Consider the following 25,933-nt stretch of genomic DNA (forward strand, 5'->3'; position numbering starts at 1 on the left):
TAGATTCTGCTTTGAATTTCCCCTCGTTTAATGTGAAACAGGTTTCATCTTTTTGTTTTGAGATGCACTCTGCAGACCTCTATCCTGGAGGGTTTGTCTGCCCTGCCACCAGATTGCAGGACCGCACTGTCCTTCCCTGGCTCTGCCCCGAACCGGCAGAGGGAGTAGGAGACGCTTTGCTTTGTTTAACCGAGCAGCCGGGGCTTTTGGCTTGTCTCGCCCGAGCTGCTATGGAGCCTGCGGCTCCAGCCCCGCAGCAGCAGTGCTTGCACTACCGAGCCAAACCGTCACATGAGAGTAACCCACATTCCTGTGGAAAAGTTTGTGGAAGATTGAAACGGCTCCCACACATCTGTCCTTAACTTTTCCAAAGGGGGAAAAAATCTGCTGAAGCTATGAAATATTGACCTTAAAGCCTGTCTTGCAGCTCTCTCTCTTCTCTCCAATCTTTTGAGAGATCCAAGAGCATTTCACTATTTGTGCATTGGTCACCAGCATATTGCAGCCCCCAGGCATTGCTGCGCTCCCTGGGGATGGGAAAGAAGTGGAGCTTTACATACCTGACCTATTCTCTTCAGTGCAGAGCCTCTAGTTTTGTGGCTCTCAACCGCATTAGACTCAAGGCACCCCTTGGAAAATGCTGGCTCTTAGTTTTCACTCTGCTCTTTGACTACAACAAAAAATAGAGTAAAACTTGTCGTGGTGTTCACGTTCTTTGGTACAGGTCAGAATCTTTTTAACACCAAGGATTTGTATTTGAAATCTCTGGGTTAGTCTCGCAAATCATGTTTGCACCCTGAACAGTGCTAATGTGTGGCACCCTGGGGCTGTCTTGAAAGGATCTCAAAGCACCCCAGGGTGCTGCAGCATCCAGGTTGGGATTCATTGTTCTAGCAGGAACTTGTTTCACATAAGCAGCTAAACAGTTTTACCATTGCATCCTAGGCCAGCTTTGAGCCAGGGGGCAAAATGCTCTATATCTTGTTACAGGCCTGTGGTCTCATCAGAATTGCATAGCGACACCGTTCCCCGTGGTGCAGGCTTTTATTGCATTTTCAATTAATTTGATACTGCATGTTATATACCCATTTGGAATCCAACTCTGTTTGTACTTAACATCCGATGCGTTGCGTTAGGCTTTTGAGAGCTCCTGCCACAGTGAAGGTTTTGGTATCAAGTATTCTAGCTTTGATGTATTTGCCAAACATCTGTGCACTTTCTATACATTCCCCCCGCTTTCAGGGGGAAGAATAGCTACATTTATTTGAGGATGAAATATTTTGCTGGGAAGAACTATAAATTGGAACGGCTGAACGTTGTCGAGGAAAATTCTGGGCAGTGGTAATGGAGGGAGGGATGAATTCGGGTACGTGCTCTGGAGCAAAAGATCCTCAGCATCCTTTCTGTTATCCTTTGGAGATCTGCAAATTGAAAATCCAGGAGTGGGTTTGCCGTAGGCTCAAGTTTCCGAAGCCAGAGGGGAGTGTTTGTGAGCAGCACACAATAAGGTGGGGAGGAAAGGCATTGACATCCTTGCTAATGTAAACTGTGTTGCACTGGGAAGTCTGGCGCACCCGCTAACGTGCACTGTCAACTGGGGCTTCTCCGTTCTGCTCCAAAATGTGAAGTGAACTTGGCAAACCACTTTGACTTGTCCACGCCTCCATCCTTTCATTTGCTCTTGTACCTTCGAGTAAAACTCCCCTCTTATGTTCAGGAGGGAGCTGTAGGTCTGTTGTCGGCAATTTGTGCGTCTGCTAAAACACACTTTGGCCTTCACCTAGGGAGCGTTGCAGGTCAGTTATGATCTCTTGTTTCATCGTGTACTGGCTGTTCACAGCCCGCATAAAAGGTACCTTGATATTTTAGGCTGTTCCCTGTGCTACAGTGGCAGTATTTCGATAGGATCTTTTCTTTCAAGCATTTGGGAGGCTGCATAAGCTGCAGAAAGCCTCCATTGTCATACAGTCTTGGCATTCAGATACTGGAGTTTTGTTAGCTCTCTGAAAAAAGGCTGCAACCTGGTCTCAGATGTACGGGATGGCTGAGCTGTTGCGGTAGGATCTGTTCTAGTGTGGGAATTTCCCCCCCCCCACTCCCCCTTCCCCTTTTTAATCAGATCCCAGTGAAGGCCTCTAAAAATGGAAACGAATTGCATCTGACACAGCGAGCGGTGGTTGCGATGGGCTTCTGTAAGCCAGCCCTCTGCTGTAGGTCTCCCTCCGATTTGAAGCAATGATGCAGTCAGTGCGTTAATCCTGCCAGAGCTCAGATGTTCGGAGTGAGAATATCCACACTCCTGGGGGGAGCATCTTCCTTCCTCCTCGCGGAGCTTCGTTCCCAAGGGACGCCCCGCCAGCGTGGGGAGGGCTTGACGCCATTGTGCCCGTCCTTCTAGGAAGAGGAACCTATCGCTCGGTTTGCCCTGAGCAGCATGGGAGCTACTTGGGCAGAGCCAAGGAATGTGCCCGTAACATAAACGGGGGTGCCCCAGATGCATTTCATGTCTCTGAATATAGAAGAGCAATCTAATCTGTCGAGAGAGAGAGAGTCTCAAGCTGTGCGTGTGTTTGGTTTGGACGCCGTTCGCCCTCCACTTGGAACTGGAGTATGTCTTGGCAGCAGGAAATCATTGTGACAGAATAATCCTGAATGCAGAGGAGTCGACCCAAAGTTCATGCTGTGCCTCTCGTTCTTAAAGGTGTAGTGTTTTGTTTTCTTTGTGCCTGGCTTTTTTTCCTCCACCCTCCAAAAATGACAATACAACTTTCTTGGGCAAAACTTATTTAGAACGAGCCCCCTTTTTAAACCAGTCTTCTCCCTTTGCCGTATGAAGCCTGTTGCTTCATCTGGGTGATTTTAGGCTTGCTGAGACCGGTGGCATTGATTAAACCCAGGTGTCTTGCTCTGTAAACTTTCTTGCATGGGGCCTCGGCTCCAGTTCCCTCCCAGCAGAAACCAGGGCGACTGTAGATTTTACTTCTGTCGGAACAAAACCCAAGTGCTATCTCTTGGCAAAAGCCTTCTCGCATCAGCCTGGCTTGAAGAGTGCTTTAGCACCACTCCTGAGAAGTCGCATGCCAGAAATGAATTCAGTCCATGTGATTTGTATGCGTTTACACCCTAAGAAAGAGGTAATGCAGGATTTTTAACTCATTTTATCATCTTCTTGGTTAAAATCTTAAGGGTGTCCTCAGGAGAAACAACCGAGAACACTTGAAAGCTGAGTCGGATAATTTCATAGATTTCATAGACATCAGGGCTGGAAGGGACCTCGGGAGATCATCGAGTCCAGCCCCCTGCCCAAGGGGCAGGAAGTCAGCTGGGGTCATAGGATCCCAGCAAGATAAGCATCCAATTTGCTCTTGAAGGTGTTCAGTGTAGGTGCTTGAACCACCTCCGCTGGCAGACTCCTCCAGACCTTGGGGGCTCGGACAGGAAAGAAATTCTTCCTTATGTCCAGCCTGAAACGGTCTTGCAGGAGTTTGTGACCGTTCGAACTCGTCATCCCTTGGGGCGCTCTGGTGAACAAACGTCCCCCCAGATCCTGGTGGTCACCCCTGATAAACTTGTAGGTGGCCATCAGATCACCCCTGAGCCTGCGCTTTTCCAGGCTAAAGAGTCCCATGGCTCTCAGCCTGTCATCAATGAATGAGCACGGACTGCTCTGATAGACTGAGATACAGTTGGAAAGAGGAGCCCCACTGCCTTGGGGGGAGGCCAGAAAGCTGCCATCCAGTAGCATCCATGCATCCGTTGTTGGCCTGTTGGGGTCATGGTGCAGAGCCGGCACCTCGGGGGTCTTTACAGAACTCACAATTTCTTTCACTTGCAACTTTAGTTACTTTTTAATATGGATTTGGTCACTTTTGGGGTGCTCTGGCCTGCCACAAAGCCCCTAATAAGGAATCTCCCTTCCCTTAGTACAGCTTCACTCCTGCCTTCTTCCCCTCCACTTGGAATTGGCCCCCCGAATAACTGAGATGTGCACACACCCAGCGAGATAAGCAGCGAGGATGCTTGAACAGGCTACAGCCACTTTAAACGATGCACCACCAATCCAGTTTATTTGGCTCCATTAGAAATGCATTGTTGCATACATTTTGCAGTCTCTTAGCAACAGGGGACCTCTGCTGTAAAGCTGTATTTTCCAAATATGCAAGTAATTACTGAGTTGTGTGTTTTTTTGGAGTGGAATGCCAGGCGTTTTCCCCGTTTACGATGGACCTTTGTGTGTTAGACCTTGCAGTTCCCATGTCTCGCTTACAGTGGTAACACAAGGACCCATCCCAGTGACAGACTTACAAGTCCAGCTGTTTTACCTGCCCCAGCAAAGCTGCTGCGGTCTGGGTGGTATTTGCTTTATGGAAGTGCTTAAAGGCCCTTGCTGTGATCAGGGTCTTGCTCTCTGCCCTCAAAGAGACTTTAAAAATCTAGAGACGAGGCAGACACCGGGAATAATGTTCCCATTGTATAGTTTGGTGAGGAGGGGAAGCAAGGCACGTACTGAGGGGCTTGCTGAGACTGCAGGGGGACGTTGTCCAAGCATCATGAGTTGAACCCTGAACTCTGAAGTCCTGGTCAAGGACCCGAACCACCAACACCACCCTCTTCCTCCTGGCGTGTCTGCTTTTCAGTGGATTTCGTAGTGAGACGCTCAGTAAATCAGATGCTGTTGTTCTTCAAGCTGCTTTTAAATAGACAGCTATCTCTTTAATTTCCTCTGCTCGATTTACTCCTAGGCAGGGTACAGACGTTCAAAAAGCCCGAGGCAGAATCGACCCAAGGTATGCTGTTTTCTGTAAGTGGTGTAGTTTACATCAGTAGTGAACAGAATACACATTCGCCCTTTGGGAGGGGAGTGGGTATGCAAATCTTGGACCGGGTTCTGCCGCTTGTAAAACAGTCCATGTGTGCCGAACTTCTGTTACAGGTATAGACCAGTTTCCTATCACTTATATCAGTAAAAGTGTAATGTCTGTACCTCGCCCTAGAAACCAAGGTGAGCTTGCCTCTTCTCTGACATGGAGTAGTTGGCATTGCACGTAGGATGGGCCATACCCAATTGCCCCAAGCAGCGTGGAATATATTCGGACAGAGCCAAGGGATGTGCCCATAATAGACATTGGGGCAGTAGGTTTTAGGCTGCTAACGGGTTTTACACTTGAACGTCTCCTTTTCTGGTGACACAGATGCAATAGCTACAGTATAGTCCGGAGCACATTTCAGCTGTTGGCCGGCGCAGACCAAGGTCCCGGATAGCCGAGAGGATGCCGTGTGTCAGAATGGGAAGTAGGGGGCAGCTGACCTTGGACTGCAGGCATGGGAAGCGTGGTAGCCTGAGACTGAAAGACTCAGCACTGGGTTGGAAACTTGTACAGCAGTTGTACGTTTTTGGGCTGAACCCTGCAGTGATTTAGACCCAGTTACGTTGAGATTTTTTTTTGGCAGCATTGGGTCAGTAAGGAGGGGGCTTAAGGCTCTTCCTTCCTTTCACATGCAATAAGCATCCCACCAGAATTAATTCAGAAGCGAGTCTGCACTAAAGGCTCAACGGCATGCCTCCAGACCATTTTTGCTAACGCATGAAAGCTCTCCTTGCTCTGCTGTTTTTAGAGACCACAGACTGCAGAGTTGTAGGTTGCTGTGTGGAATAGAAGGTCTGTAAATCTCTTTCGCTGGAGGAATGCATTACTCCTGCCCCTGTGTCATGGATGATTTAGTCCCAATGGAAAGGAATAAAACCCCATGATAATATATTTGTCTTGTCTCAACTCCGTGAAAGGCATGGAGATTGACAGCGTTCCTATGCCTCATTTCATTAATTTGTCTCACTAACCTCTGTTTAGCACCAGAGGATCAGGCGAACAGATCCCTGCCAGCAAGCCTTCTATGATTGCTCACTGCTGCTGCTGCCTTCCTGTTTGATCACGCTTGGAGATGTGAGACTGGAAGCAGCAAGAAGATTGAAATGTTAAATATTGGCCTATTGCTCATTTAGCTCTGACTGCTTTCAGGCTGATTGCTACAATCGGCATCTCTCAAAGGCCCCCGCTATTTCTAAATGGAGAGGACCAGGTGCAAAGAAAAATGACTGCGTTGCTTCTCCGTTTCCTACACCTACTGGATTCTGGATGGGGCCCTGCTTCGTAAAGGGAAGACGCACGAGGGTGCCTGTGAGATGGTGGTAGCATATTTCTGGACGAAACGTGGCTATCGGCACTTCCGTTTCCACAGTCTAGGATTTTATTTTAAATGAGTCTTGGTGTATACTTGCAAGCAAATGTAACTCGGTGCAGGGCTGCCTGCCTTGTTTCCTGGGAGAGTGATCTGCCTTGCTTTTATAATCCCCACAGGTCAGTGGACTAGTTGTGCTGACTCTTGGCAGATGCAGTTAGTGATTTGCAGGGGGTGCTTGAATACCATTTCTTCCCCCAGCACCTCCCTGCTTGGCTAAAAGAGAGAGCCACACTATGCTCTTGCACCAGCCCTTTCTCTCTCTTGGTTCCTTTTTCTGCAAGACCACTTTGAGTGGCATGTTTCCTTTGTCTGTGGCAAATAGAGGGAAATCCTCTCTGCAGTGAGCCTGGGCTTAGGGCTGCTCCTTGGGAAAACTTTAAAATCCTTTGCCTCCAAGCAAGATGCGCACACACACAGGGGAAAACTACACTTTGCCCTGTAATGACTTCCCTGCAGGATTCGTACACCCCATGAAAAGGGCAGTGGCTTTTTTGGAGGTGAAACGATTCCATGCATCTTACTTAGGCCTGCTTCAGGATCTTCCATCCATGTCTTCTCTGCCGGAGTTGGCACATTCACCTTTGCAGCTCTGGGGAGAAGGGTCTTATCATAATGCCCTAGAAACTTGTACCCAACATGCATATACTGAGTGTTCCTCTGCAGAGATGCTTTCACTGTTTTCTCTGTATCTAGTGATGGCATGTGTCAGGCTTATGAAAGTTTAGGCTATGTATCTCCAGTTTTAGGTAGTCTGTAAGGTGCACATTTCCTCCTTTATCCTGTCATGAAGACTCTCGGACTTGGAGGGCTCTGGAATAAAATGGCCCAAGTGAGACAAGTGAAGTGTTTCCCAGCTCCCCCTCTTCTTAAACATCCCTTTCTTACCAGTTTTCCTTGTTGTCCGTGTCTTCATAGCTTTTCAAGGTAACGCTTGTGTACCTGCAGATGGGATTTCTGCCATTTTGTGATGCTGGACAATCCACAAATTGACATCACTGGATGAAATGCCTGGCACAGCTAAGTGCGGGGGTGTTTGAGCGCATGCTTTGTGCCCATTTCCAACAGCAAGGTTAGGGCTGCTTTAGAGAGAGGCTGGGAAAATGCTTCAGAAAATATGGAATCGAGTCTGAGCTGTTCTGGGAGGGGCTGTCTTATTGCTCCCCGACCGTGTCTTTTGCTCAGCACAGTGCAGCACGTTAGCTGGCAGGCTGCTAATGTGCTGGCTGCTTTCTAGCCTGCTAGTCATCACTCTGGTACTCATTTCCGAAGCTGTCATTTCCTGCTCTTGTGCAGGCAGCTCTTTGAGGCATGGCTCGCCAGGACCTCTGGCTAAACGTGATTTGAATGGAGCTGAAAAGAAAAGCAGCATCGGAGAAAGACGGGAAGCTTCACTTAAGCTTGCTGCAGTGTCTGAGATGACAGAGCCAGTTGGTAGGTTATCTTTAGCAAGGCTTGGGTAGGACCTGTATTTGGATGGGAGACCTCCAAGGGCCAGCCAGGTCCTTCAGGATGTGGAAACAGGGAGTTGGTGGGTGGCTTTTTGCCCAAGACTCCACAGAAGCAGTACTTCAGAGTTTGGTATGGGGCACTGGAAAGCTGCTAGTGCCAGCTTTATAAATGGAAAGGAAAAACCAAGGCTTGGGCTGCTTGTGGCTATTAAGGATGAAAGAACTTCTTTGCGAGAGGAGTAGTGTTGGCCCAGTGACTCAGCCATGCTCCTAGTTCAGTGAATCTTCTCTCTACCTAATTAAAGTCCCTGGTTTCCACTAACTACATCCGATTTCTGGCTTCAGTTTCTTGCCCAGCATTGCTATATTCTGTTCTAAAACTACCCCAGAAATGGCTGGATTTTGGGGGATGTATATAGGATCCCTGCATGTCCCTAACTACCTTCCTGGGGGCTGGTGCTTCAATAGCAGGTCTCATTCAAAGTGCTTTCCATAGTCTGCTGCTGCTTCCATGAGTTCATGTTGGAGAATTTTACTTGCCCTGAACCAGTCCAGAGTTCAGCATCTGCAAACTTCACAATAAGATGGGCTAAAATGGAAGTGGTGTGTCAAGCTACAGAGGAAGCGGTACCAGCTTTTTTTTATATATATATACTGTGAATGAGGACTGTTTTCTTATCAGCTGGCTCCAGGGTCCTTCCCCCCAAACTGTTAGGAAGTAATTTGTAATTCTTGGATGCAACTACTGCAGGCCTTGTTTGAAAGTTTTATTAATGCTTTCCTAGGGAAAGCTAGAACGTGGAAGGCATGTTTGCTTTAAGATTAGTCCTATGAATGTAAATTGCAGTGACTTGTGCATTGGATTGGTGCCCTCTCCTAGTTGACTGCAGCCTTGTGAAGGCCTAAAGGCCCATCTGCAATGGATGACTCTATGGCGATTCTCCGCTGGCTCCTGTGAAAGAGGCTTCCTTGCATGCTCCCGATCCGGTGCTAGGAAATGGTATCGTCTTTGCAGAATCTCTGTCCACAGCAGTAACTGTCACCTTTTTTGGCAGCCCAAGTTCAAGTCATTCTCCACACTTCATTCCTTGAACTCTTTTTTTTCACGTACCTAGCTGAGGTCCCTCCAGGACAAACCTGAGTCCAGAAAAATGCAATGGAGCATGGAAGTGGAGAGCATTGTCCGTCTCTGCCATGCAGACCAGTGCAGGTGTTGGCAATCAAACGTGGCCATCTCAGTCTTATCAATGCCCATATGGTGTGGACAAAACTAAGCTCATTTCTTGGAATCTAGATAGAGGCAGGGCTGGCAACAGATTGTGGGGTGAAGAGGCAAGCAAGTAAGCTGAGCAAATTTGGCCCAGAAATCATAAAGGCGAGTAATCCCTGAATGTACAGTGTCATTTTTAGTCTCTGAAGCACATTCTAGTCTCAGGGCTTAGAAAGTTGTTCTTTTCAGTACATAACTTGAAAATAAATTGAGTTGATTTGAGCCAAAGAATTAAGCAAAATATCTGTTTGGTGAAAATACAGAGTAGGTGCATCTGCATGAGACGCTAACTGTGCAGTAGCCTAATAACATTGGGCAGTTTTACACGTGCAAGTGCTGCAGCCTTGGGCACTTTGAAAAGCGTCTGGCACAGCAACAGTCGTGGTTTTTTTGGTCGTAAGTGACAAAATGTGTGTCAGCACTGAGAAAATGGCAGCGGCACATTTTTGTATAACTCGCCTCGGCTCACTTGCAGAGCAGACTTGAATCTGCTTCAAGGAGGTGGATCTGCGGCACGTTGCAGGGGAAAAAGTAAGTGTATAAATGCCCACTGTACAGGGCAAAAGCCATGCTAATATGCTATTGCTCACTAGTAATAGGGTACTGTACAGTTGGTGTCACTAAGAAACCATGCACCAGTGCTACTGCGCAGTAGCGCTAGTTAGTGCACATTGATTCAGTCCTTGGTTATACAAGTACTAACCTTTAATGTGCAATAATTACAGCTCATTAATGGACATGTAGATGCACCCAGTGTGACCCAGAATCAGTATCATCTTTTTCCACTAATGAGGCCTTGCACCCTGGAGGAGGTATAGTCATCCACCCTGGTGATCTTCAAAAAGCACCTTGATGCCCATCTTGCTGGGGTCATCTGACCCTAGTGGTCTTTCCTGCCCAAGTGCAGCGGGGCTGGACCCGATTTATCTGTAAAGTCCTTTCTGGCCCCAAACAACTATGAAACTATTCACGGGCCTACAGGATGCAGACGGGCTACTCGCATAGTGTAGCATGCCCACTTCAAGATGGCTAGCTTTGTGCCTTATCTTGATGGGTGGGATATTTCCTTTATGACTAAAACCTGCTCCCTTTCCTCACTTCTTTTGTTGCTGTAGCAAGCAAAAAGCTGTGGGTTGCTCACCATTGACCACTCGGGCTAGAGAGCTCATGGTGCACGAACAGGTTTGGCTTGTCTTAATTTCAGGAATATCAAATGCACAGAGAACAAACTTTTTTTTCAGAAGGTATCAGGATACCTGGAACATTGGAAATCTGGGAGCGGCTCCTTGTTGGACCTCCCCCAGTGCCCATTGACTTTTTTTCTTCAGCACTGTGGGTCGCGTTTTTGTTTTTTTTTTCCAGCCTTTTCTGTGTCGGCTAACGAGCCAGCCACCCATTTTTTGGCAGCCATCCCTGGGCAAATAAGCTGGTGGTGCTTTGCTGTGCTGTATTCTGGGGAGCCCAGAGTACAGGATAGGTTTTCAGGGGAAATGAATGATCTTTGATCAGAGTTTCAATTTTTTGACCACAGATCTGAGCGTACTCAGCTCATGAGCAAGTGTCTGCAATAACCAGTGGACAGTGGTGGGTGCACTCTTCTGATGCAAAATTGCTGTGCCCACCATGCAGGCTTGCACCTGAGACTTGTCACATGTAGAAATTTTGGCTTCCAGTTTGGTCGATCCATGAAATCCCTTTGGTCTGCAGATTGCAGTTGATCAAATCTTTCCAGTTGGCAAGTAAATAGAGTCCTTTAGAAGACTTTTCTTTCTTTAACCTTTTCATATTTCTTTGTCCAGGAATAAATCTGTTGGTTGTTTGAATCAATAAACTGAATGCAGGGCAAGCAGTGCCTCTTTGGGTTCGCATAATGGCAATGGATCCATCATCACATTCATGACTCTTTGATTTGACCCAAATATAACAGCATGGTATTTCTAAGGTCAGTTCTATCTGTTCACAAACTTCCGTTGTCTCTTAGTGATGTAACTCCCAAACTATTGAAGTCCAGACTTCTGTCTATCCAGTTGCTTCTGTTCCCACAAGCTTCTACTTCTCTCCCAGGATTGCCAAGAAATGTACTTTCAGCCCCTCCAGAGCACCGGGAGGAGAAAATATACTTGGGTGCAGGCAGTGAATCCTCCCAAGCACCAGCACCACCACCAAACAAGCTGGATGTTCAACTAGTGCTGGTGGAGGGGGCGGTTTCAGGGTCCTGCAGACCTGATATCCAAGAGAGTCACCTGGGCAGGGGAGGTATTTCTGCAAGGCTGGGATTGCTGGAGAGGACACTCGCATTGCAGTGGTGACTAGGACATCCTTTTGCAGGGGGACCATGTATGTGCTTCATACCACTCATGCCGGCTCGGCTCTGCCAACATTGGAGGAATTACGGTAGTGAAGGTAGAAGGCAGTGAAGGAACTGCTGAGCACATTGGCAGAGGATACGATGCTTGCAGTGGAGATGAGGTAAAAGGATGGATTAAATCCACAGCCAAGCATAGGGGTAGTTTTCAAATGTATTTAGCAAACTGGTGCTTTTGGAGATTTCAGGCTTTCCTGTTATCTGGCATGCCCCGGGTTCAGAGGTCTCCGTTTTCTCTTGCTGCTCTTCATGAACTTGGTCGTACCCCCAGCAGCATGAGGAGTGCAGCTCCCTGTGCTGCCAGGAGGCGTCTGTGATGTTATTAGCGGCTGCTGAAGAACCACAAACATGCTCTCAGCCTTTCCTTCCTCCTTTTTCACTCTTAACATCCTATAAAGCAACATGAAGCTTTGGGCAACCAGAACAAGCAAGTCTGGTAAAAACTCCTCTGCCCCAGGACCCATGTGGGGGAACCCCTTTGCGAAAGGCAGGTTCCATCCAGGACTGCAGTAAATCAAACTGCTTTAGGCTTCACTCTTAACAGTGGCTCTGCTTTAGGATGCTCCCTAAAGAGGGAAAGAGAGCACCATTTCAGAGAGCACTCCATGTGCCTTTCCTGCCAAGGCTTGTCCATAAGCACTGAGGACTTTCAAGCTGGCAGTCCCGCTGCATTTTCATCGCTATTCCTGTGGACGCCCCTCACCGAGCGGGGTAGTAAAAAGCAGGATTATGCTCCTGCTTGTATCTTTTGTATGTGTGTGCATGCAATTTCTTTACTCTTATCTTGTGCACGTAGCTGTCCCTTGCTAATATCCTTAAAGCTACTGTTTCCACCCTTGTAGTAAACAATGGATGGGTCAAATGCTCAGTCAAGAAGGCAGCAGCATTGCCAGTCTGCAGGTGCAGAGCACTATCCTCTACCTGGAATGTGTCTATAACAAGACCACCCACTAAGCACTGGTCTGTGGCACTGTGCTCTGGAGACTTTCAGTCCTCTCTTAAAATGGAAATATTAACTGTGTCCTAAAACAATATCCTGGATGCTGCAATGAGCTGCTCTGTAGAACAGTTTATGGCACTCATCCCTATTTTGCTGCCTTAATTTCAACATGTTTTTCAGTGACGCAGCAAATTGGGGGGTTTATTCCCAATGTGGCTCGGTTTTCCTATGGCATAGTGGCATAGGAAGGAAGCGACAAGCAGCACTCCATGAACCGCTAAGCGAGGGGAATTGGTGCGGCATGTGAAATGCAATAAGAATCGGTACAGCCTTCGAACCATCGTGGAACTCGGTAGCCCTACAGGCTGCTGCACAGGGGCAAAAACTTCAATCCTAGAGCTGATCAGGATTTACTGTGTTCCCCCAAGCAAATCTTTGCTCTTATTTCCTCAGCTTCCCCTTTTGTGAAATGGGGACAGTGGAAATGAGGCCATTGCTCACCTACAGCTAGCATTTCTGAAGCCCTGTGAGCATCAAGAACGGATGCAGTTGGGAAGTACTAACTTCTTGGCGGTAGCTCTTGGTGGGGTGGGGTAGGGGCAGCAGAGTTGAGTGTGACAGTACACAGCTGAATTATGAGTTTTGGGTTGGATGATGATATCTAAATGGTAGCGGAGACTTGTTTGTACATTAATGCTCTACCGAGGCCATTGCTGAATTTTTTTTTCATCTCCTCTAGTGTGTCTTGTTAGATCTTTTTCCTCTGGGAAAATGCTTAGAGCCTGAATCTTGACTGTAATCAGGTTTGCAGTGCATGCAGGCTGGGAAATATGTGTTTTGAAAATGAAAGCCACCTTTTAGTATTTCACTGACTTGAATAATTCAGTTCCTGGGCTAGACAGCAGCCTGTGCCGCCTCCACATCGTGACTCAGCCCCAACCTATGGTAGCCAGCTCCCCCTTTTTAAAAGCCCTCTTGTACCCATCTTTATCTTGAAAAGGAAAAGCATGACTGCATATAAATTGGAGAGAGCACTTTCTAGCAAGGAAGTGTCACTTTACAGACTTGTTTCATGCAGGTTTTTAGTGCTGGAAAAGTCATGGGCCAGAGTTGTCTTATCAGAACAGGAGGTGTATCGGCCTGCTGGCAAACAGGTGAGCAGTTGGCTGTTAATGTAGGTGACCCTCTTGACATCATCTGATGCTCATGAACTCCAGCACCTTCAGTTGCTACTCCATATTTGTCCTGTGGGTCTGTACTAGATCCATACCTGCCGAATTGTTCCCTTCCTCTGCTAAGAAGATGCTTGCAGGTATATCATACGTGCGTATTTACATTCATATCAAACCTCGCATGAAAGAAGACGGCTGTAGAAAAAAGGGCAAATATCTGAGGTCAATCAGTGCATCCTTACCCTGGAAACGCTCTGAAGATAATGAGACCAACTTGGCCTTGAGAGAGCATATGGCATCTTTGAAGGGAAATGATTGCCTGTTGGCAAGAAAAGGCCTGCACGCCAGGTTTTGAAGAGATCCAATTGCATCTCACGGTACTTTATGGAAAGAACTCAACAGTTGAGTTCCCGTTCATGCTGAAAGCATCTAAGTTGGCAGGAGCTGCGGTAGAGTGAGGACAGTTCCCAAGAGCAAGTAATTAAAGTTCGATGACGACACCAGACTTTGAGGTAAAGCATCCACACCTGAGCACAGGAGGGCGATCCAGGCCGACCTTGACAGGCTCAGAAAATGGGCAGATGAGAACCTGATGGTGCTTAACACTGAAAAATGCAAGGTGCTCCACCATGGGAGGACAAACCTGCAGCATGCTTATAGGCTTGGTAGTGCTATGCTGGCTAGCACTACAGACAAGGGGGGACTTGGGGGTCATGACTGACCACAAGATCAACATGAGCCTGCAATGCGATGCTGTGTCTAGTAAAGCAACCAAAATGCTGACTTGCATCCATAGATGCTTCTCCAGCAAATCCCGGGACGTTGTTCTCCCCTTGTACTCGGCCTTGGTGAGGTCGCAGCTAGAGTCCTGCGTCCAGTTTTGGGCCCCACAATTCAAAAAGGATGTGGAGAAGCTTGAGAGAGTCCAGAGGAGAGCCACGCGCATGATCAGAGGTCAGGAAAACAGATCTTACGACGACAGGCTGAGAGCCATGGGGCTCTTTAGCCTGGAAAAGCACAGGCTCAGTCAAGGGTGATCTGATGGCCACCTATAAGCTTATCAGGGGTGACCACCAGGATCTGGGGGAACATTTATTTCACCAGAGCGCCCCAAGGGATGACGAGGTTGAACGGTCATAAACTCCTGCAAGACTGTTTCAGGCTGGACATAAGGAAGAATTTCTTTCCTGTCCAAGCCCCCAAGGTCAGGAATAGACTGCTGCCGGAGGTGGTTCAAGCACCTACATTGAACACTTTCAGGAGGCATTTGGATGTTAATCTTGCTGGGATCTTATGACCCCAGCTGACTACCTACCCCTCTGGTGGGGGGCTGGACTCAAAGTGAAGGGGATTATTGGAGTATGCATGCACAATATAAACTAATTTGACATATACATTTTCAGTTGGCCATGAAAATGTTTGGGTTTTGAGGGGGTGGGAATTTCCCCTTTAAAGAGAAGTTGCACAGATTATTTTTATCCTTTCTTTGGCTCTCTTCTTTCTTAATTCAGTGTGTGTGGGTGGTTGTACGCACATGTGGAACTCCCCAACCAGCAGGAGTCAATGTAGTCATGGGAGAGAAGTGAGAGCGTGCGTCTTTCCATCTTCCTCATATGGGGGAGATATATTTTGGGGATGAAGGAGGAACACAGTGAACAGACCTATGTTGCCATCCTAATTCCTATGGATTGGTAGCCCTGAATTAGAGGTGAATGAGCAAACGGGGGCCTTTTACCTCCTGGCAACATGGGTGAAAATCTAGCCCACATGCCTCCGTGTTATTCTTCTGGGAGTAGGTGGTGTAATTGCAACAAGTGCCGTCTTGGTCCTAATAAATCTGTCCATATCGCAAAACCCACTGCAGTTATCGAGCATGGCCCCCTTTGTAGGCGTTCTGACCAGAGACACCAAACCAGGGATTGGTTATGGTGACCAAATTGACCAGTCTGTCCCTAGGTGTGAGCCGGTCCAAATCATAGTGTTGAAGCTATGACGGACCCAGAGCTGTTTGGCTTACGGGTATATAGAGGCTTCCGGCCGCTACCTTTCTGGAGTATCAAGCTCACTTTGAATATTTTTGTTCATCAAAAATCTTTTGCCCCTTCAGCTGCACCAACTCTGCAGTTCAATTCTGATCGCTCCTGAGAGCAGGTCGAGTCTGTAAGGGTTAACCTGAGTCGCAATGCACTGTGGTGTAATTTTTACAGATGGTGCGAGTGCAAGAGCTAACCTCATACTGTCTTGGCAGCCTGTGGAGATAACTTTACTTAATTCCCTGCAGATGTTGCTATAGAATGGCTTTAATAACGAACTGTGAAGCTGGGCTAAAACAGAGTAAATGAATAGTTTTTAGGCTGCTTTAAAAAAACCCGAGTCTCCTAACAATGTTTGCAGCGATTTTTATACTTTCAGGGGCAGATGTCATATTGCACCACCATTGCCCCAGCTTTGCTCAGCTGAGGGCTACTTTGGCCCCTTGCCCAGTGCTCACAAAACCCATATAATTTGCATAAAGTGGGTTAAATAGCAGCCGTCTTAATTTCTCTTTCTCATAAGGCAATGCAGCCTGTGAGAGCACAGCACGGGCCCCACGTGGCCCATTACGATTGAGGCAGAACGTTGCCTTTTGGAACCCGTGGTTTCCCACTCGTAGACTGCATGGGGAAACGTGATTGCACTTCATCTACCTTCTGGCTCAGGGGCTGCAACTTCTTCCCAGGATGGATCATAGCTGAGGTGTACCATTGCAATTTCATAGGCCATAGGGCTGGAAAAGACCTCGCGGGATCATCGGGTCCAGCCCCCCGCCCAAAGGGCAGGCAGTTGGCTGGGATCAGAGCACCCCAGCAAGGTGAGCATCCAAGCGTGCGGGTTCTTGACTTGAAAGCAAGGAACAGAAGTGCAAGTTCTTCAGGAGATCACACACCATGCACCTGGGCTGCCATTTTGCTGCTTTCCAGCCAGGAGGCGGCAGCTGCCCATATTTTTATAGTTGTATAGAGCTAAGCTGTGTGGTTGAAAGCAGAGGTTTATAGTTGGCAATCTTGTTCTTCCTGAGGAGCTGCCTCCAGAAGGACAGCATGGCTCCCATTGGCTGCCACTAGCCCCTGCACGTATTCTGCAGCTCTTGCTGTAGGGGAAACAGCCCTCCTCATACCCCTGTGCACACCTGGAAAGGCAACCAGCTATGTTTTATGAGCAAACCACGTTCTCATGGGAGGTAAGGGGCTAGGATGCCACCTGTGCATCAGTGTTACTGTTGTCCACCATGTGCTGAAAAGCTACTTTGAAAAGCATGCATGAAATGAGTTTTTACCACCTGTGTATTGATTTGACAGTCTTCAAAGCAGAGAAGTACTTGCAGCAAGGATGATGCAGGGGCTATATATGAAGTATACGGCTCTGAAACTACTAAACCCTTGTTTTTTGAATGGGATTGGGTTGCTTTAGTTTCCTTTCTTTTAAGTCTCAAATGGATGTTGACCTATAAGACGAGCTCAATTTTCTTCCTGCTTTTTCCCAGGGGCCTTGCAGTGGCTTGTGGGTGATATTTTGCAGCACAGATGCCTATTTGGAAGCTTTTTAGTAGAAAGCTTGTCTCGGGGGCACTAACTGCAGCGCTGGTCCAGTCCAGAGGAATTTACAAGCTCGGGGCTGAGGCAGTGGAAGCTGCGAACTTGCTCAACCGAACGGAGGGGCGGGAGAGCAGCCTGAGCTTTGAGAAATGTAATGCAAGGCGCACCGGCTCAATCTCTGCTGCGGCAGAGAGATCCAGCACTCGAAAGCAAGGACTTCTGCCATAATTAACTCTGCCAAATTGCGTATGTGAAGTGGAGCCCAGCCCTCTGCACAACTGCTTTAATTTGCGGCTGAGAAGGGTTATGTAAACTCTTCCCGTGGAGCATCAGCTGAAGGTTGACTTCACTCCGATTTTTCGTGCTTTTAACTCTAAATGTCTGATAAGCTTCATTTGCTGCCCATGTCGACACGCTCCTGCTAAAACGTAAGGGCTGCCGTGGAGATGTGTTTGAGGAACTATTTGGCAGCTTCTGTTCTTTGCTTGCCATGGGCGTCATGTCAGGAGAATCTACCTCCTGCCGAGGAGGAATAACTAAATTTAAACTCTCCGCCCAGAAACATTGTAAAGCAGTTGCCAAATCATTTCGGGGCCAGAAAATGGAAATCCAGGCCTGTGAGGTTTGAGAGCAACTAGTACTACACAGCAGCTGTGGGATGCCTGGCTAGTGGGCGCCATTATCTGTAGTATAATGGAGATCTCCAGATCTTTGGACGAGAAAGATGCCTGTTTCTTCATGCATCTATTTCCATCTCTTGAGTAAAATCTCCCATGATAAACTGGAGCTGGATTTGGCAAGGGTAACATTTTAGCCCACACGTTCTCCTCTGCATCTCTTCGTGCCGCCTCCTTCTCATCCAGCCCCAGTTGCAGTTATCAGCCATTCCCAGCATTGGGAAGGCAAGGAGTCCTAGTCAGACTGTAAGCTCAGCAGGGTGGGAGCCGTCATGCTTTATGTTCAGGGCACAGCACAATGGAGCCCAGATATCTGTAGGGGCTTTTTATGGCCCCTGTAAGGCAAATGCTTTGCAAAAACAGAAATTTTAAGAATTGTTTTGAGATGTTCCAGCAGAAGAGGGGCCAAGAGGTAATAGTCTTACCTCCTAAGGAGGCTCTAACTAGAGTGTGTAGTTTTAGTAGTTAGGATGGTTTGGATAGGGATGATCCTGCCTTTGGCAGGTGGTTGGACTGGATGATCTCCAAACGTAGGAAGGGACCTTGTTTTTCAATGATGCTAGAGCAGTGACTCTCAACCAGGGTACTGTGGCACCCTGGGGTGCCTTGTAGTCCGTTTAAGGGTGCCACATAATATTAGCACTGTTTGGAGTCCAAGCATGACTCGCAAGATGAAAGCAGTTTTCACATAGGGGTCCGTAGTGTTAAAAATCATTCTTACCTGTTGTTGTCTTTTAGAGGTCTTTGGAACAGAATTTCCCTAGTATTTCTCTGGAGGGGAAAAAAAAAAAGTTGAAACTAAGAGCTAGCAGTTTCCAAGGGGTTCCTTGAGTGTGAAAACATTGAGTGGCTGGTCTAGAGTACCATGCAGATCATAATTCATTTTCATAGCATCTGAACCTGCTGTGGGATGTGTATCTATTGAGACATAGCAAATTTTTGTTAGGGAGACAGCAGTGTCTCATGATTGCAGGAGGGCTTTAATAGTATGGTATCTGTTCCTAACCATCATGTAGCATTTAATTACGTTTGTGTTTACTGCAGGTCTCGGCTCCTGTTGGGACTTGGATGCAGACTGGTCAGAAGAGCTTATAGCCCAGTCGAGTATGCAATAAAGAAGCATAACAAAGCAAGGAGGAGTTGGGCATGGAAGATAGCAATAGTAGTGCTAGGGATATGCCCAATGCAAATGTGGGATGTGAAGGACATGTACATTTAATTATGAGATAAATACAGAGCTGTCCCCCAGTGATTCTCTACACAGTTGCTAGTCATCAGCACTTCTGCGTGGGTGCTATGGTAAAATCGGGCATTAAGGAGAAGCTGGAGATGACTTGGAGTCGGTGTGTGTGGACTGAACCCAGCCCTGAATATATGGGTTCATTCGTTTGACCTGCCAATGTGCCTCCATTGTCCCCCGTGTCCATAACATACAGCGCTGTACAGTACCTCCCAGGATGCAGTATTCATTTGGTGGTGGCTAAGTGCCCTTGGATCCTAGGCAGCAGTAGAAGCTCCTGAAATGTTAAATTTTAGTTTCTGAAGTAGGGTTTTTTTTCTTCAGCTAAGCACTGAGGTTTGGGTCATTGCAACCTCCTGATTTTTATTTCACGTTCCTCTTTGGGCAACGATTTTTTGTTTCTCTTCTTTTAAAATGCCTCATGCTGGCATTCAGATGTGTTGTAGTAGAGAATCTGTTTGTGGTAGGTTTCTGTGGCCAAGGTGGAAGGGACCAGGTGTTGGAGCTACATCCTCTTCTGACCCTGCTCTTAGATTTCCCTATGTGGTCTTTGCATTGGGGAATTTTGCCTTCCTTCATACCCCACAGAGGTCCTCTGACAGCAGGTGCTGCCGAAGCATTCGTATTGTTCTTGGTGCCCGATTACTACTAGCAGAAACATAATGGATAGCCAGCTTCCCAGTAGGATCTGATGTTAGTTGGAGGTTGATGGGTTTATTCTTTCCACTGACTGTCTTTTTTTTTGTCTTGCTTCCTCTTTCAGGTTGGTGGTTTGTGAGCACAGCAGAGGAGCAGGGCTGGGTCCCTGCCACGTACCTAGAATCCCAAAATGGAACGAGAGATGACTCTGAAATAAACACATCCAAAGCTGGGGAAGGTATGACTTTTTTGGTACCATGAGGAGATCTTAAATTGGGAGGCTTGTTTTAGAAAACAGACCTCTTGATCAATGCAGTGCCCCTGAAGAGTGATTGCCATGACTGTGTATGCGGTGCAGTTATTCGTCTCCTGCACCAGGTATTTCTGCTTTCTGGAAACAGTCAGATATGCTGCCGTTGAACTCGGAGTTGGGTCCGAAGCCAGTCTCCCTGCTGCTTTGGCTGAATAAGGCTGTGAGCTTAAACGGTTGAAAAGGAAAAATGAACTTCCTTTGTTAACGGTAGCCAAGGATGTCAACTGAAGTATGCTGAAGGCCTTCATGGTCTGAGCAGCATGTGATGCTGCATATTTTGGATAGCCACATTATTCCCTGATTGAAAGAGAGGTCATCCTGTGGAGCAGCTCCCATAATGAATAGACGAACCCTTGCCTTTTGTTTCGAAGAGAGAGGTCTCTTGACCCTGCCAATGATGATTCGAATGTACAAGATGCTTAAGCGAGGAGGGGGACACGATTAAATTCTACTCCTTGCCTTTTTAACAGTTCTCCCCTCGGCAAGAAATTTTAACATTTCCACATTTAATTTAAAAAAACAAACAAAACTATCACTTGAAACTGGTTACGCAGTCATTCACTTCAGCTTGGGATTCTGGGCAGAGGGTACATCCATATTTAAACCATCTCGCCCTGCTGAAGACGGGGTGTTGCTTCTTATGGTAAGAAATGAGCTTTTTGTGCGTGTTTTAGCTGCAGTATTTTTGGCAAGGGTGGTGTGAATCATCAGGTCCCAAAACGGGGTAGTACAATTTCATGTCTGTTCTCCTCTTCCATTATGAAACCTAACCACATTTTAATGGAGTGTTCACACGGTAACTGTGTACAAAGGACGCTGCTTTTTATTAGAAGTGACTCTGTTGCAAGGAATGCATTGCTGTAGGCGCTGGGTGCTCCTTCCATGGAGGTTCAGAGATGGACGTACGTGGACGCATGGCTGTCCTCCATCCTCCGCCTTCATCCCCTTATTTGAACATAGTATTGGAGCAAATGCAGCCTGTCCATTCAGAAACTCACGTATGTGCAGTCTCATATGGTGGCTCTACCACATTTGTGGTGTATCCCAGTCTCTCCTGATTCTGTACTGACAGTTTTTTTTTTTCCCCCTGGTTTAAGCTAGGCCTCTCAAAGGTCACTTAGTACCTGTAGACTAAGGCTCTGATCCTGAAATGGAAAGGTATTGGATAAGAAGCTAGTGAACCTCACTGATGTGATTTTTATTTTATTTATCACCATCATCAGATGAAACTTCTCAGTAAACAGAACTACGTTATTCTCTGAACAAAAACTCTCATGCTCTTCAGAAATGAAGTTCAGCCATCCTGCATCTTTTTGTTCTGTAATCCCTGCCCCACATTCTTTCCTCCAAATCCATGCTGGATGTTAAGGCCTTAGTGGCTTAAACCTTTCATGCCCTTGACTAATTTCTAGGTATCCTCCTTCATCCTTATTACCCCTTGTAACTTAGATCGCACCAAGTTGCTACCATGTGGCATATCCAACCCTGGGGCACAGCTCCCTCTCTGAACACTTCTTTTATTTCTCCTTGCTGTCAGTTCATTGTATTGCTCTCATTAATTATGCCTAGCCCTACTGTCTGCCTTATTCCAGAATTGGATCTGTTGAAATTTAAGACCGTTCCCTTTCATTTTGGTCTCTGTTCAGTGCCCGTGACAAATATAATTACATTATCTGTGGGGCTGCTTTTGAAGTGCTGCAGATCACACACTCACTCTCCATTTCCAATAGCTTCCTTTTATGTCATTAACTGCAGAATCGGAGACTTTTGTTCTTTTTTCCCCACTTCTATTTCATATGTATTGGGGCTATTCTTCCCATTGTGTCATAGCCGAATGGCTCTATTAATTATTAGCATAAAAGAACATAGTAGAGGTATACAAATAATGAAGTACAGGGAAGGGAAACGGGAGCTTCAGCATGCACTTGTCTCATGATGGATAAATATGAAGACATCCAGTGAACCAAAGAGATAACTAAGTTAAAATTGATAAAATACCTCAACAATTCATCGTTGACCTGCAGATATTGTGCCTGTTGCAAGATACCCTTGAGGTCAAGGGCCTGGGATGTTTTAAAAATCTGTGCAAAGGAAACTAAGCGCTTGGTTCCCAAAAATATTGGGAGGGCCTAAGCCAACCACCGACTAGCAAGTTAGTGTGTAGATGGTTAATGCCATAATTGACCACTGTGGGACTTCTGGTATCTTCCCTTTGAATCCTTTCAATATTGGCTACAGATGGAGACAAGAAAATGAACTTAACAGGTTATTTTAAGAACAAGAAGACACTGAATGAAAATTTGCCAGTAACGCAAATGCTTTGAGATGACATCTAATCTGTTTAGACTGCCTTAATTCACTTTGTCAAATCCTTGGACCAGCCTTGAGCATTATGTGCTGTTCTTCTCATATTAAAGACGAGGAAACTGAAGAGGTTTTGGGACACGTTGGAGCCTACAGAGGCTTGCTGTCAGAGTCGGGATCAAAGCAGCTTGTTGGGATTTTTTTTTCAAAATTCTTGGTTCATTGCTCAGACCACGAGACAGCGCCTCTCTCCTGGCATTAATGATGAATATTCCAAAATAAATCAAAGAACCTGCGTTTTCAGCCGCAGGGTATCATGGAAGCAAATAACATGAGAAGATTTTTATTTTTTTTTAAAGGTTTAGCCAGTTGGAGAGGAGTAACATTTTACTCTGAAAGAGTGACAAAATGCAGATCTTGAACCAGACGTCAGAGTTCAGTGCCGTTCAGAAGCCGTCTTGTGGTTTGGACCCACTCTGAACTCTTATACTCCACAACATACACGTATTATCACTGGGCGTCGGAAACAAATGTCCCCTGATGTAGAGGGTTTTCGTACCTTTTTTCCACATCGCAGGTGTTGTGGAGCACTGCTGGAGACGCACATGCTGTAGTAGATGGAGTATAGAGTATGGTCTGTCTGTCTGTCTGTTCAACCAGTATCTGAAATCTTAAATCTGTAATCTTTCCCGTCGCCCTCCAAATTGTATCCTAGCATGCTTTTCTCAAGTTTTTCTCTGTTTAGGCACTCTCTAACACAGCCCTATCCTCAGCATAGTTTGCATTAGTATTTAATTCTGACAATAGTCCACAAGTCTGCAGAATCTGTCTCCATTCCCTTGGTTATGTTTCTCTTTTATAATTATAGCAAGATGAAAGTTTTCAGGCAAGGTAGTGTAGACCAGAGAACTTCCCCCTAATTAAAACAGTGGGGAAAATGACAGAGCCGGGTGGCAAGACAGCTATTGTCTGCTGTCTAGGATCTGGTTGTAAATCCCTCATTTGAATTCCCAAGGTGGTTAATTACATTACAGAAAGGGAAAAAAAGCTGACTGACTTAGTTTTTAGCCAAAAAACTATTGGCCTGCAGCTCCAACTCTTTCAAAGCAAGTTCGTTCTCTCCAGAGTGTGGAGCTCCTCCCTTCCCTTCCCTTCCTCCTCTGGTCCCTACCACTCCTTGCTTCTAAATGAAAGTTTCTTGGCTTCTAACAACGTGCCCTTAGGTGGAGGACATCGGCCCCTCTTCCCAGGTTAAGCATGAGCAGAACGTTGATTCCGCATCTGGACCTTGCGGTGCTCCGGGATCCCTGCCCCTTTCCCTGTAGATCTGGCCCTGAAAAGTGCAGAGCGCCTGCACGCTCCCGGCGAAGCTAACAGGAGCTGTGCAAGCTGACCACCTCTCCGGATAGCTGTGTACCTTATTTCATACTGTAGCACACGGAGACCTCCTGAGCTTCCAAGGCCCGTTTCTTGTGTCGTCCACCTGCAGCTGGAGTGACGCGCAGTAGAGAGATGTAACGATGCTGTAGCAGCGATCCTAGGAGGGCTCCATTGGAGTTTCCTGTCCTGGTTCTTCCAAGTATTAGCCTGCCTGCTGCTTGCTCCTCCTCCTGTTTGTGAGAGCACAGCGTGTGAGAAGGTGCAGTGTTGCTTGTCGGCTTTTCAAACCGGTCACGAACAATTGAGACCTTAGTTCTTTTCCTTGCTTCTCATGAGCAAATCCATTCCCGTTTTCTCTACCACTTTCTGGATCCCCTTGAAAATCTGTGCTGGCCAGATGAGAGTTTTGTTACAGGATGTCTCTGATCTGATTTATACACGAACATTACAGGGCACAATGACACGAGACACTAACTGCACAGTAGCCTAATAACGCTGCAGTAGCATGCCGGGCAAAAACCGTGCTAATACACTACCGTGCATAGTATTAAGCTACTGCGCAGTTAATGTCACTAAAAACCACGTGCTAGTGCTACTGCGCAGTAGCATGAGTTACTGTGCAATGATTTTGTACTTGGTTATCCAAGTACTAAGCGCAGTAACTATGGTGCATTAATGAACATGTAGATGCGCCTACTGAGTACCAGGTAAAAGCTTCAGACATGCTGACGTAATTTTTTAAATGTAAATATGACCCAGTCACTGGTTTGGTTTTTTTTTTGAGAATTTTCTCCAGTTTTGGTAAGCTCCACTGCTGCTGTGTCTGCACTTCTGCGCTGTCAGCAACATAACCGCTCACGGGAAGGAGTACAGAATATGCCTTGCATACCTTATTTGTGACACCTTTTTGGGTGTCTTTTTTAATAGCTGCCAAATCAGCATGATGGCCCCCTTGTGAAAGGCCAAGACTTGTGCTTTGCCATTTCAGCCCAACAGCTAATTTCTGCATTGGAATTTGCTGTACAAAAGGGCGAATTGAAGGATGTTTCCGTGCGTGCGGCTTGGTAAGCAAAAGCTTCCAGCTCCTCAGACAATCGGTGTCCTCTGTGCACAGCTATTCGAACTATGTCATAGTCACAGCTGTCTTTTTCTTTGTTTATAGTTTTTAAAGCATAAGCTATTGTTACTGAGTGTGAAACTAATTCTCAGCTCTAGCCTGTTAACTTCTTGAACCCTTTACCTTTTTAAAGGAATACGTTTCTTTACTGATGATTTGGGGCAAGTGTGTGTGTGGCGGGGGCAGTTTCCACAACAGCAATTAAAGATGGTCTCGGGCTGTGGGGTATTTATCCAAAGCCAATGTTTCAAACTCGATCCAAATGGGATGATAGAACAGGAACCCGTTTTAAAATTGGTGAGGGAAGCTGATTTTTTTTTCTTCACAGCAATCTCTTCCCTAACGCTGTCTTTTGCTGTATTAGGCAGTATAGGCAGCAAGCAAGAGTATTTGCTTCCTGTGCATATTTTTGCAGATTGAATAGAAGAAAGCCTTTATATCTAGTGTCCTTTTGTAGCTCTTCATCTCGTAGCCTTGCTTGGATCCACATTGGCTAATCTTGTAGCATAAAAAACCCCCAGTCAGTGCTTAGCTGGCAAAGCATTGATTTGCAACCAATTTGAAAACGAGACCTACCAAATGCTCAGATGCTTCTAGGTTGGGGTTTTTCTTCAGTCCATTTCTGGGGCTCAAGAAGTTACCGCATTTCTTGTACTGTATGAACTAAACCCCCAAGTTTTGGGTTTTTTTATTTTTAATTTTTTTTTCATTTCACCTAATTTGTCCTTTCTAACCAGACCAGTGCTTGTAATTGTCATGTTTTATTTTCAGTCCCCTGCCCCTCCATCATTGTTTCTTCTTGTCTTTTTTCTTTTTCTCGTTATGTTTCCATCCATGTTCCAAACTAGTTTCTAAACGACGCAAGGCTCACCTGCGGCGCCTGGACCGGCGATGGACGCTGGGCGGGATAGTCAACAGGCAGCAGAGTCGAGGTGAATAGCTTTCCAATGGGACGATCCCCTTAAGGGCACCAAAGCTACGCTGCTGCTGCTGCTGCTTCTCCTGTTCTGCTTTGTGTCAGGAGGGAATGGCTGGCATTCGTTTAGATCTCGGTTCTCTTTGTGATGATAAAGATGGGTCCCAGCTTTGAAATTCAGGTGTGGATTTCATGTCTTGAAGTGTGAGGGTATTTCAGTGCCATGGGTCTGGCTCAGCCTGCTCTAAAAGCCAACAGCAGGCCCTAGGTTTGGAGCCTGACACCTGGGGCAGCTTTGAGGGCATTCTCATCCAGTGCTTGCTTGAGGCCAATCTCT

General features: G+C 46.6%; 1 protein-coding gene across 10 annotated transcripts in view; it reads left to right on the forward strand.

The window, feature by feature from the left end:
- Positions 1 to 25,933, forward strand: part of SH3PXD2A (SH3 and PX domains 2A) — a 324,297-nt gene that overhangs the window by 258,854 nt on the left and 39,510 nt on the right. For 5 of the 10 annotated variants that reach the window (XM_090058574.1, XM_090058575.1, XM_090058577.1 and 2 more), the window contains 2 exons: positions 19,691 to 19,804; positions 25,529 to 25,612. In XM_090058574.1, the coding sequence (XP_089914700.1) occupies positions 19,691 to 19,804; positions 25,529 to 25,612 (198 nt within the window). Of the gene's footprint in view, positions 1 to 16,078; positions 16,287 to 19,690; positions 19,805 to 25,528; positions 25,613 to 25,933 lie in introns of those variants that run through there. The other 5 variants (XM_090058576.1, XM_090058578.1, XM_090058580.1 and 2 more) reach the window with 3 other exon arrangements.

The sequence above is a fragment of the Crocodylus siamensis genome, chromosome 7 (genome assembly GCF_052110815.1).
Source record: "Crocodylus siamensis isolate JL-2025a chromosome 7, ASM5211081v1, whole genome shotgun sequence".
Lineage (NCBI taxonomy): Eukaryota > Metazoa > Chordata > Crocodylia > Crocodylidae > Crocodylus > Crocodylus siamensis.